The 12,799-nt window shown below is 39.4% G+C and overlaps 1 protein-coding gene across 10 annotated transcripts in view; it reads right to left on the bottom strand.

The window, feature by feature from the left end:
- SLC44A3 (solute carrier family 44 member 3) overlaps positions 1–12,799 on the bottom strand; it is a 90,854-nt gene that overhangs the window by 17,727 nt on the left and 60,328 nt on the right. For all 10 annotated transcript variants that reach the window (XR_014957082.1, XM_085586517.1, XM_085586520.1 and 7 more), the window contains 2 exons: positions 11,971–12,157; positions 4,185–4,350 (listed from right to left, as the gene is read on the bottom strand). Coding sequence is in view for 9 of the 10 variants with exons in the window: in XM_085586517.1 (XP_085442643.1) it covers positions 4,185–4,350; positions 11,971–12,157 (353 nt within the window). In the remaining variant the exon portion in view is untranslated. The remainder of the gene's footprint in view (positions 1–4,184; positions 4,351–11,970; positions 12,158–12,799) is intronic.

The raw sequence follows: 12,799 nt of genomic DNA, 5'->3' as shown, positions 1-12,799 counted from the left end.
AGAAACACAGAAAGGAAAAAGTTTATTCCTGTGTTAATAATGTATTTGTTACTGAAGACAAAAATGAAGAAGGGTTTTAATATTTTTAACATGTAAAAAAAATATTAAAGTTTAAAGCTTAGTTTAGATAAATTTTTACATATTTGAATGTTTTTCCACACCTCTTTTCCCCAGCAAAGGAATTAGCACAGGATCTGACAAGGATTTTGCTTTGCCTCCAAACAGATGAGAAAAAGAACAGATTTTCCCTGTAAATCTGGTTCAAAGTAGGAAACAAGAAAGAAACTAAACACAGCAACAGGTGATGGTTACGACTGTAAACAAGCTTAAGATTGGCTCAAACCTACTCCCATTGCTGCCAAGACTGAAGTTTCACCCACCTTTGTGCATTATGTGGCTGCAATCCTGAAGTGGCTTTAGCACAAGCATTGAGTCATTATTCAGTGGATTCTGTGCATGTGAAGTCCATGCATGTGCACAAGGTATCAGGGAAATCTGGGAATCTGCCTGATTGGTTATAAGACTGAATAGTGCCGCAGCTTGCTTTTCCTCTTTGGTATTTCTGTTTTAAGTTATCATGAGATTGTTTGATTACATACAACAGTACTATTCCAAACTCTTGTGGACCTCTATTCAATACCACATTATCTTTTAATAACTTTATTTCTTCACTACTGTCAATTGCCTTCATTTACTTGTGAGTTCTGTGACACTCCGTATCTTTTTTTAACACTAAGTTCCTTGAATCAAATATGCATCTTTGCTTTCATTTGAAAAACATTTTTTGTGAGAAGAAAAAAATGTCATCTTGACACACTCAACAGACATAAACATTTGAATGGGAGAAAATTTCTTTAAAATTCTCTTCTCTTATGAGGTATGCTTACAGTTTTCCTCACTCATGTCTTCCCAATTTCAAAGACTGTCTAAAAATAAATTTAGTATAAAATACTTTAGAAATGTTATGGAATGAATCTTCTATTCTTCAAGTAAATATGAATCTCAATTTTTAAACAAATACAATAAATTACAAGATTCATAACAAAACAGACATTATGAGACTAACAGAGACCACACAGACTGTACTGCCCTTTTACCTTATCTCAAAGCCACATGGAACAAGTCTGACTACATACATGCTGGGGGCTCTTTTAGGTCAAGTATGTAAGTCTGGCAAAGGATGTCCATAAATATTGCAGATACATTTGAAGAGAAAGCCTTTAAAAGTTTGTTCTAGTTCATCTCTCAATGACTTTGGTGCACATCCATAAACCTTCATTTTTGACTTACTGGGAGAGGTATGTAGTTCACTTCTCTTGGAAACTGTGGCACTCAACACCTTAGGTAGATAACCCCAATCCTTAAACTAAAATCTGTGCAGTGATATATGTGCACTGGAGCTACTAAAGAAGCTCAAACATAGACAGAACTGTGATGCCTGTGACAAATAGAGTTACCATATCACCTTCCTTTACTCCCAGAGAGGGGGAAAGGCTCATCTCCCTGCAATGCTAAATAGACAACACCTAAGCACATCAAGGTGAGAATAAACCCTCATGTGAAACACCAATTATAACAAAGAAGGCTTTTTAAAAGACCAAGCCCTTTCCACAAGTTATAAAATGTAATCATTAAGCAAGAAAATCTACTTCTTTTTATTAAATTAATGAAATCTTTTGTGTATTCATATATTTCATCTAAAAAAAAAAAAGGCCAAATCCATTTTCAGTTGTGGTATTACAGGCTAAATATATGTAACCTGTGAAGCTAATCCAGGTAGAATGACCCCCTGCCACCCCATTTGCAGCTCAGCAGTGGTTGCTGGCCGTGCAGCGCGTTGCTGAGTGTGCTGTGGTGGGAGATTTCCGCATGGGAAGGCCGTGCCATTTCCTCGGAGCGCTTACAGGACAAGAAGAAAGCCTGTCTGTAAGATCCCATAAACAAACTCTTGTGACATGCCTTTATGATGCAGCCCCAGGGAATACATTAAAAACACACAGCAGACAAGCTCAGAGCTGCTGGAACAGCTCGAGATAACCCTTGCCCTTGCTGGTGTGGCTGCTCCTGCAGCTAAACACCCTCTCCCCATTCCCGCACTGCCCTGCATCTCTGTGGATCTGTGCTGACAGCCTAAAGGCCAGGACAAAAGAAAAGTTGCATTTCCCCTTGTAAACACAACTCTCTCAACACAGTACAGGTCACCTGGCAAGCAAGAGGAGAGCTTTATGGTATTGTACAAAATCATACCAATACAACTGGGAGCAGGAACCTTCTGTACTTGGCAGCCAGTTCCTGCAGCAGTAAAAAATAGCTGGAAAGCGGAAGCCCCTAGCAGGGCAGTGAATGTCATCACAGCAGTTTCTACAGGTGCTTCCCTGCTCTGCACGAACAAGATATGGACAGTGCCTTTGCCTTGGGGATTTATTGCACCAAAATGCACTGCAGCACACAGCCCAGGAACTCAGCAGAACTACTTTACTTCTCAGGAACTCAGCAGAACTACTTGACTTTCCTGTGCTTTCTCAAGACAATTTAAATGAACCTTTAGTGCCTCAGCATTCAGCTACTAAAACTCAGGTACATCAATGTGCTTACAAGAGAAGAGCAGCTCATTATCCACAGCAGCACAGCCATGGGAGTTCCAGAGCTTCAGTAGGAAAAAACACAATGACATCAGAAATGAGAGTTCCTCTCTATCCAGGTCCTATTATAGCATGTAAAATAGAAGGGTGAGACTATGTCACTCTTTCAAAAATATTTCAGTGCTTAAAAATCCATCATTTTAGGTTCTATTTGCTCTTACCTAAGCACCAGTTCAGTGGCACAGCTGTTGTGTTGTTAATCCTCTCAAGGACAGGCTCCTTGATACACATGTTAAACCTTGTCCTGCCTTGGCTTTTTGGATGGGATGATAAAAGATTGCTTAAACCAGGGGTGGAAACTTGCTGTTCCTAGATCTTCCAGCCTTGCTGCTTTGGCTGCAACAGCACAGCTCAATCAGGTGCTGCAGGAAAACCCTATGGAGCCAGTCCTGCAAGCACAGCCTGTACTAATGTCTCTGCTGGGCACTGGGGAACAAACCATTTGAAGACCTTCCAGCAGCAACCTCTTGATCAGTGACTGAAACTCCCAAGGATACATTCTGGAGATCATCCACAGAGCCCTGCTTTCTAATTTTCAGACAAGGCCAAAGCTATCCTTCCCAGCTGCCCTAGACATATGGCCCTAGGCAGCAGAACCCCCCACTCCAAGGGCCCCAGGCTCTCTCCAGCCAGACTCCCCACCTCAATCTCACATCACCTTCCTCAAGGTTAATTTCCAACAAGGCTAATTTTTCAACAAATTGAGGTTATTTTTATATTCCTCTAATACAAAATGAAGAAATGCCTTAAAATGCCAGAGTTTTCCACAGATCAGAAAATCTCATCACTGGCCATAGAATAACAGGGCACTGAGGATGAGAGAGCTCATAAAATACTCACGAAGGAAAATTTTATCAGGAAAATGCTCTCTTCATTGTCAAAAAGCCCAAAAACATATTGTGAGATTTAAATCTTCCCCTGCAATAAGTGCATAACCCAAATTTTATTTCCTTTTACTTTTCCTTGTTTCATCTACATTTGCATTCCAGGGTATACAATATTCAAGGAAGTTTGTTTGTATATATCTAAACACTTTACAGTATTAAAGCATTTATAATTAACTGAAAATATCTGCACAGAATGAAAAAAAAAAAATTAGACCAGCAGTTATGCAGGCAGAAAAATGGAAACCCAAAGCAGCAATGAACACTTACAAAGAGATCAAACTGCCCATGAATACATTAAATTACCAAGGAACAATATATTGCCTCTCATTTGGAGCTAACGCAGTCTCCTAGAAAAGGGTGCAACACAGCCTGTGGCCTCCAAATGGTAATTCTCCTAGAGCAAACAGAGCTCCAATGGCTTATATCAAGGCCCAGTTTGGCCCAGCATCTCCAGGAGCAGGGGCAAGTCACATTAATATCATGCACTTTGTAAAATCTTACTCAAGATCTTGCAACATGCAACATTATTCTATAGTAAACTGGATTCCCAATATTGACATAAGTTGCAGTCTAATTGAGACTATTTTTCCTAGAAAATGATTGAAAGTAAATGCTGGAAAATCCCCCAAACTATCGGGGGCAATTCTGCACTCACCTGTTGAAATAACAAGTAACCACTGCCCCAGCAATCACCATTTGCTGACAGGCAAGAATGAATTCACTAGTCCAGACAAGGCCAATGAAATGATACCATGCCATGTAGCAAATTCCAGACAGAGCTCTGTATTCTACTTGTCCTTCCGAAGTGGACTGTGCAGTACCTGAAGTTGGGATTACACCACTGTGTTATTATAACATGCCAGACAAGGGGGGAAAGGAAAAAGGGAGACAGGGACAAAGAAGTACATGGAAATGCTTCTGTGCTCTTCAGTAAAGTTAAAAAAAAACCAACTAATTTGATGCTATTTAATTCTGTCTATTCTAACAAAGTTAGAAAAACAACATTTTATAATTCAACTTGGATTTTGAAAAATAAAATCTCATTAAAAGCAAAAGACTGTTAAATAGGGATTGAGACACAACAAAGGAAAAAGGAAAGCTACATATTAGTAAAGATATCTGAGAAGACATTACTCAAGACTTGAGTAATCAAATAGGTCAGAAGTAAAGGAAATCTTGATTTTCATTATTCAAATTTGAAATAACTGCATAGTTATGAAATGCTTTAGTGTTTTTTTGTAAGAAGCAGAAAGACTGCAGAAAAGTATTAAGGATACAAAACTTACTGTTGCAGCAAAACAAAACAGTATTTTTGTTGCTATTACTAATCACAACCATGGCCATTAGTTTTTTGTTCTCTATGCTTTGCAATCATTGTGCAAAATACAGGCAGATAAATGTAGGTTCTCTCTGGGGGGGTGGGGGGGGAAGAAGCAGACATCTGTATGGTAGTACATGCTCCAATTCTACTACTGTATCTAGGAGCATGGATAAATTAACTTATCCAAGCTAAAAACATTCCTTCCACTTCTGTTACCAACAAAGAATTTGTTCTGTATTCATAGATGGCTTTTCACAAAAGGTGGGGGCAACCCAGATTCCTCAACAATCAGACTTTTTTTCTGTGCAATCCTCTTTGTGGTACTTGACTCTGAAGGGTAGTCAGGGGATAATGAGATTAGGACAATTTGGTCCTAGTAAAAGGTCTTTAGGTTCCTAACATGCTATTTAAAAAAATATTTTATTTAACTAAGCCTTAAGTCTACTAACCTTAAAGAGAAACATGTTCACCAAATAAAACAATCTCTGGAGGTGAGTAGTTTCTTATTCCAACTCCATGAAGAAATAACAAAGCGAGACAGAATTGGCTATTACTGCTCAAACAGCAATATAACTTAAGCTTTAATACTTCATGTATTCATTTTGTGGACTTGGCAGTGTTAGGTTTACAGCTGGACTTGATGATCTTAAAGGTCTTTTCCAAGCTAAATGATTCTTTGACTCTGTGTTCTCCTACAGGACAACACACCACAGTCAAGTTCAAAACCACCATATACACAAGGCTATCTAGGAAATGGTTCCTTTCTGGCCTGTTTTTCCACAGCCACAGACTTCTTACTCAAGAATAACTAAAAGTAGAAACAGTAAAGATTTGTTTCAGCAATACCATCAGGTTTAGACAAGGTTTTTAAGTTTTCAGAAGCAAGGTCTTTTAGTCTGTAAATTAAGAAAAATATCCATCCACCCCCTAGTAGCGCTGTAGCATTACTGTAAAGGTCTTTGAAAGATAAAAAAATGCTATATGGGTACATAAATACAGACATATGTTCTAGATATTTTCTTTTCTGAGAGGTTCAGCAATATTGGCTGAACAGGCAAGCTCTCTCCAGTGCTGTATGGCTGGTCATTCATAGAAATACTGTGTGCCTCCAATACATTCAAATAAATTTTGACTCTGTGAAGATATTTGATGGTTTGAAAAAGCTACTACTCAGATCTCTTCTCACAAACTCTCCCTCATTCCTCCCCATCAATGCTTCACTGGTTTTAAGTTTGCAAAATTGAGGATTTTTTAAGGGGAGTTTTTGAGGATATAATAATTTACTTAAGTCATTAAAACAAGTGAGGCACTATATAATTCTGAATTCAAGAGATTTTTCATTTCCCATATTTCTTCCAAAGGCTCTAAACTGCCTTTTCCTGCAGCACTCACAACTAGCCAAATACATTCATTATCCATAGCCTGCAGCCTTCACTAAGGAAATTTAGGCAAACAAGATGTCAGTGAGACATAAGGTGTCCTACCTCTCCATTTTCATGCAAAGACATTACACCATTTTGTAGCAGAATTAAGGACATTTTCTATCATACAATCAACTGGAACATTTCTTTTTCCAAAATAGACCTGTTCAGGCTTTGTTTCAGTGGTGTTGTTATGAAGATTGATACATGTTCATATGGCAAGCTAATCCTGTTTGCTTTTTCCAGCCTACTGAAATAACCACCTGCAGTAATAACAGTAATGGCTTTGTCTTTCCTGGACGACTTGTACATGTGCACAGTGCTGTGCTCAGCTGCTCAGAAACCTGGCAGAGCCACCTGTCACTTGACCTTCGATCACTCTGCTGGTCAGGTATTGTAAACTAGTTTTGTTATTTCACAAAAATCTGTTTAATGATATAACTATCTCTGTTCGATTTCCTGTCTTCCGGGCCTACCAGACATGCCTGATTTTGTCAACAGAACTACATGCAAAGCTATTTTTCTATATCAATATCTAAGATAAACTTTAAAGCTGTCCTAGTTAACCTGTCAAGAAAAGTATATGCCATTTTCCTCATCACTGTACTATGGTCTATCTGTTCATACAAACTAAACTTTCTCAACAAAGCCCTGAAATATAGTTTAGTCTGTCAACAGAATATTTTTCTCCAACTGCACAATCATGACTCTTCCCAGTGTACCATACACTCTTAGCAATGACATTAACAACTCAATAAAGAACTGAAGTGCCTACATCTGAATCACCAAATCTGGAAGCCTTTGATCAGTACAAGTGTTGATCTGCTGCCAATACTTCAAAAGAAGTGATGTTAACAATGCAAACAGGCCAAGTGTTTGCAGCAGAACCCAGGAGAATTTCTCCGTGGGACTCGCAGCGCAGCGCTGCTCTGGCAGCCAGCACAGACACACTGGGACAGCAGTCAGTGGTGGGTGTGTGTGGTACCTTCAGCTACATTTGGGGACTGACAGACTCAGTTCAGATGTTTTTATTCAGCAGCTGCTGCTCTGAGGTTTTGCTGATGCCTGCAGCAACATGCTGTTATAAGAGACAAAAATTCCTGGGAAGTCTAGTCCAGCAATTTCCTTATCACAAACAAAGAGCCACTGACAAGAAAATACTGAGAGCCTGTTTATCAGTTCCTGTTAACATGAAAATATGCTGTGCCACTCCCACTGTGAGGAAAGGTTCTGGAATCATACACTGGATCTTAGTGCTTCCTGCAACACTATCTATTGTTATCTTATTTTGTGCTTTTTCATGTGAAGGTATTTACAGGTAAGCTACCTGACTGTAATTGGAATGTCAAGGTCCCTGCAGGAAATACATTTTTCTTGCTCATATTGCTGTAGCATGGCTTTATGTGGCAGTTCTGCTGCTCATTTGCAGAATGTAGGATGCACCTTCATTACACAAAAAAAATCACACCACCTTCTCATCTTACATTCACAGTATTTACACCATGTGGACTTCACAGCTCCTGCACTCTGGAAAGTGCAAACAATGAAACTCAATAACCCTAGGACATATCAGCTTTTCCAAAGAACAGCTGAATTCCATTCCTAGCCAGCTAATGGTTCTAACTGGTGCCAGTGCTTGTGCTACCTAAAGTCTCATGAAGTCTTGGCATTTCTCCTAGTTTTCTGGGTCTGGAATTCACTCAGCTTCTGCTAGTCTTACACATTCTGAATTACCAAGGTACTTAGGCAGGTGCCTACCTTAAAATGCATAAGTAGTCCCACTGATTTTAATAGGATTATTCATGTGTTTCAAATTAGTCATGTGCATAAGTACCTTTCAAGTGCAGGCTGTAGCTTTCTATAGCTCCCAAGAAGTTAGGGTTTTTTTTCTCACGGTAACACTAACTTTTGGAGGAGATGTAAATAAGGTGCCTGCATGGTCACATAATGATCAGGTGTGCCACAGCTGAAGCAAGGATCAAGTGTTCCATAACTGTTAAGATGCAGAGACACCATAAATATTATATAACTAGTGCAGATTCAAATAAAATGTTAAGAACAGGTGCAGCACAGCAGCAAGCCAATTTCATTTACCCATCTTTCTGTATTAGACAAAAGACTAGTGTCTTTGTAAACATTTCATTTTTTCATCTTTCTTGGTATATTTGCATTTAAAATACAGCCTGCACAGCCCCAGAAAATATATTTGTGAGAAGAAAATGTCAAAGTGTCAAACCCAAGAAAATCACCACCTATATTTTACAAGCTGAATCCTAGACAGGCAATTATTTGTCGATGAAAAAAAAACCACAAATTGCTCTGTAAGAGAAGGTGTCTCTGGAGATCTTCAGAGAAGTACTCTCAAAGTGGTGTAAAAATCCCCAAAACTCAAAAAAAAAAAAAAAAAAAAAAAAAAAAAAAAAAAAGTCTTCCACTTACAGGATAGTTGTAGAAAACTAATAAATAATCCAAAGGTGTCCTGTCAGTGCATTATTAACTGATTAACTGTGCAGTACTGTATGCATTTGTATACAACAGGATATGTTGGTATGTCATCCTAGAGCGGCAGAACACCCCCCAGCTTATCTGATGGTGAGCAGCTTTAAGAGACAGCATTTCAGAGGACTCATACTTGGGTTGAAACTTTGAGCTAAAGCCTACCAGAATATTCTCAATACCAAATCTCGTTTAGTGCTTGTCGTCCAGGATTCGAACCACAAAACACATCTGGAGCAGGGTAAGGGGCTGTAAGTCCCAGCAGCAATCCTGCCGACACGGCGCTGTCCGTGCGCCCAGCCCGCGGGCCGGGGCCGAGCCGCCCTTCGCTCCGCGGTTCCCGGAGCGCTTCCCCCGCCGGGCGAGCCTGCGGCGCTCCCCGCGGCTGCGGCGCCTCCTGGCGGGCGCGGGCGCTGCTGCGCCCTACGGACACGGCCGGGACAGCGCCCAACCCACCCAGGGACACAACCCGACACAGGGCGGCCTCTTCCCACCTGCCTTCAGGCTCAGGTTTTAACCGAGAAGGGATTTGGGTTATTTATCAAATGCACACGTACTCTTCTAAACATGAACATGCTTCTAACAGGAACATCTTATAAGGACTGACATCTGCACTAAAAATGCCCTGCCAGAATACCTCCGTCAAAACCTATGATTTACTAGGTTGCTCATAAAAGCAATATATTGACCTTCCCTTCTTATGCTAAGTCTGAGAAAAGTCAATTCTTTCAAAACTGAAACTTCATTATCACTCTGCTGTGCATTAAGTTTATGCTGTCCTCTGTACTGTGAATCACTTGCTGGAAACATCATAATTCCTTTTAAGCTAGAGAAACGACAAAACATAAAATACTTTTGAGTCAGGAGTTGTATGCTGCACTATGAATGTAATAGCAGGTCATAAACTGTTTGAATCCTACTCTCCAAGTAGGCAGAGGAAAAAGAAAAAAAGTTGAATGAAAATGCCTAGCAGGAAACACAGAACATAACGAATAAAGGAAAATAACACAACATGGAAAAAGCATAAAAAGCATCTCAAAAGCAGTTTTCATTGGGTTTTACTCCCTTGTGAATATATGTGGAATTTGCTTTTGGATACAATGTGCAAGCCACTATTTTCCCGCAAAGTCTGCAAAAACATCCAGAAAATACCAAATGGTTTCCTATCCTGCTCTTATAATCAAGTTTCTTCTGTTACATGAGCTAAAATATTTCTACCTTTCTAATGACTGCTCCATTTCCAAAAGTTTTTGAATACACAGACTCAGCTGGCATTTTCTAAATATAGATATAATAAGGGCAAGCTTTACATTCTTATGTGTGCATATTAAGATCAAGTCAGCTTGATTTAACACCAAGGATGTAATATTTGCTTTCATAGTTCTTGTTAATGATATATTTAGAAAACCAATGTGTTGTAATTAATTCTATTGTCCTATTACTAAATTTACTACAGTTAATGTTTATCTTAAATTGTATCTGTTCCAAGCAGGTGCATGAAATGAACAGTTGGTTGATAGCTCAGGAGATGCTCCTTTCTATAAAGCCTGGTCTGAAGCAGGGATGAGGTATCCCACAAGGTGTTTCAAAATTACTGCTGCCTGGCTGATCCATACATAAATGGCATAAAGATTTTGCAGAAAAGCAAACACAGAACTGTGTCCAGCACACAATGCTGCTTCTATAGTGGGAAAATCTAACTCCAAGCAGTGTGGAGAAGGAATATGCATGACATCTGAAGCAAAGGGCACCAGCTTGACTGTTTAGTGAGGAGGAACAATTCACAAAGAGACTGAAGCTCAGACATTTGGCCATGCTAGATCTGAACCCTTTACAGAAGAAGCAGATTAGCAGCTGCTTCAAGCAGCCATTCCTGACAGACATGAGCTACTCCAGGCAGCAGAAACAGGGACTGGCAAATTTGCACTACTCTCCGATGAAAGCTGGAGGGAAACAGATCCCAGACTAGCCTAAGCAATGGGTGTGATTTGCAATGCCAGCATGGACTCGGACAGCTTCACATGTTAAAAGTGAAGTGGGTCTTGTAAAGATCCAGAATCAATGAGATGGAAGCACTTGTGATGGAAAAGGAATGAGGTATCTGATCCATAGAGGTAGGGAATACAGCCAGCTTTGCCAAATGAGCTCAGCTATGGCAAGGCTAGAGGCTTTCCTGGCCTAGTAGGGATCTGTCAGCCCATCCTAAGGAGTTTCTGCAGCCACAGTCTCAAGCAGTGGTGGAAACATAAAGTAGAACAGTAACACCCAAGCATTTGAAGAATTGGACTGCATTTGGTTTTCCACACAGAAATCACTGTGTTTGTGAAAAGAGAAAACCCATAAACAACAGTCTCTGTCGACATTAATTCTACATCAGCTTTGACCCAAAAGATAGCAATTGGCTCCTAATAGTGGCCCTAGAAAATTAAAATGAAAAAATACCAGCCCCCAAATCCTAAGTATTTTCATGAACAGGGGCTGATGTGTACATGAGGAGTTACCCCCAGAGATACACAGAGTTTAGCATCACTTCTTTGAGTGATGTTCCACAGAAGGACAACCTGTCTTTCACTTGGATGGCATGGTGCTGGGCCAAGGAACAACATCCAAATTACCCTGGTTCAATCAGTGACAGATCTTACAGGAATATATCCATCAGTAATACCATTTCCACACTAAAAACCTGTTCTGCCAGATCCTTTATAGTGCTTGACTCTTTCCACAGAGCACCTCCTCTGCAACTCCAAGAACCACTGGATTAATCCAAGTACTGTTGCATTAGTCCAAATGATAGCAATTGTCACTGAACTACTGCTCCAAAGCAATGTTCTGCGTCTGTGACAATTCAACATTGTTTATAGTCAGGGGAGATGAACATCCTCATTTTGTAACATTTGCACTAAAAGCTGTCTCTTCCTTCCTGTTATTTTTTTCATTTAGGTACCAAATATATACTGTACCTACAACCATCTATTAACAAATAAATGAGAAAGAACAAAACTCAAGTCAACATATGGAAACAAAAGGCCAATGTAAAAGACTCCAACAAGTGGAAAATAAAATAAAACAAAAAAAAAAAGTAACTCAGCTGTGTAACAATGCTGGCCCACATTTTGTACGCCAACACTGAGAGGTCCCACATTTAAGAAGAGAACTTAGAAATGGATAGCACTCAGTCAAAAATATGAAAAGCATATACTTACCTGCAGTTCCTAAGCTAAGCAGTACAGCAACCCAAAATACCCAGAACACAATGAGAATCAGAAAGGTCCAGAGGGGCTGGAACAGGAGGAAAGGAATTCTGCCAATGATTTTACCAACAATTTGAAAGAGCTGTACAGAGAACGGAAGCCTCTTTCTTAGTACAAATATAAGGCAGAGCAGAATAACCTGTTTCAGGAAATAAAAAGACAAATTGTTAGGGGTTTTACCTCAAGAAAATTATCAGAGTTGTCAAATGTGGGATCAGAGGATACAGATTTCTCAAAGACATGACAACAAAGCAATTTATACACCTTACTACACATTAGAAAGTCCTTCCAAGACATTGCCTAGGTTCTCAAGGAGCCTGTGCATTAAAATCTATTTTCCTACAATAATTATTGTTGGTTTTTTTGAATAAAATAGGATTCATAAGACTTTAATTAATCTAATGGAAACTGTCTGCTTTATAGCGAACATAAATGTACATTACACACTACACATTGCTTTCACACACCCTGCATGTCATGAATTTTTAAACTTTCTTTCTACTCAGGCCAGCTTACCACTGTTCACTTTCACAATGGTAGGAGAACCAGTCTTTTCTTGCAGTTCACAACCAAATTAATTTTTGAGCTATGTATGCATAGGAGCAAAGCAGACATAAAATGAAAACTTATTTAAATAAATTATTGTCTTCCCAAAGTAAAAAACCCAACCTGCCATAACAAAACCCCGAGTCAAAAATCACACAATTTCCCCAGTTCTTTGTATTTGACAAGGAACTATGAACAGCAATTAAAAGGGAGGTTGGGATCTTTAAAACAATAA

Source organism: Lonchura striata, chromosome 8 (genome assembly GCF_050655825.1).
Source record: "Lonchura striata isolate lonStrDom1 chromosome 8, ASM5065582v1, whole genome shotgun sequence".
NCBI lineage: Eukaryota > Metazoa > Chordata > Aves > Passeriformes > Estrildidae > Lonchura > Lonchura striata.
This window is presented reverse-complemented; position numbering and strand designations above follow the sequence as displayed.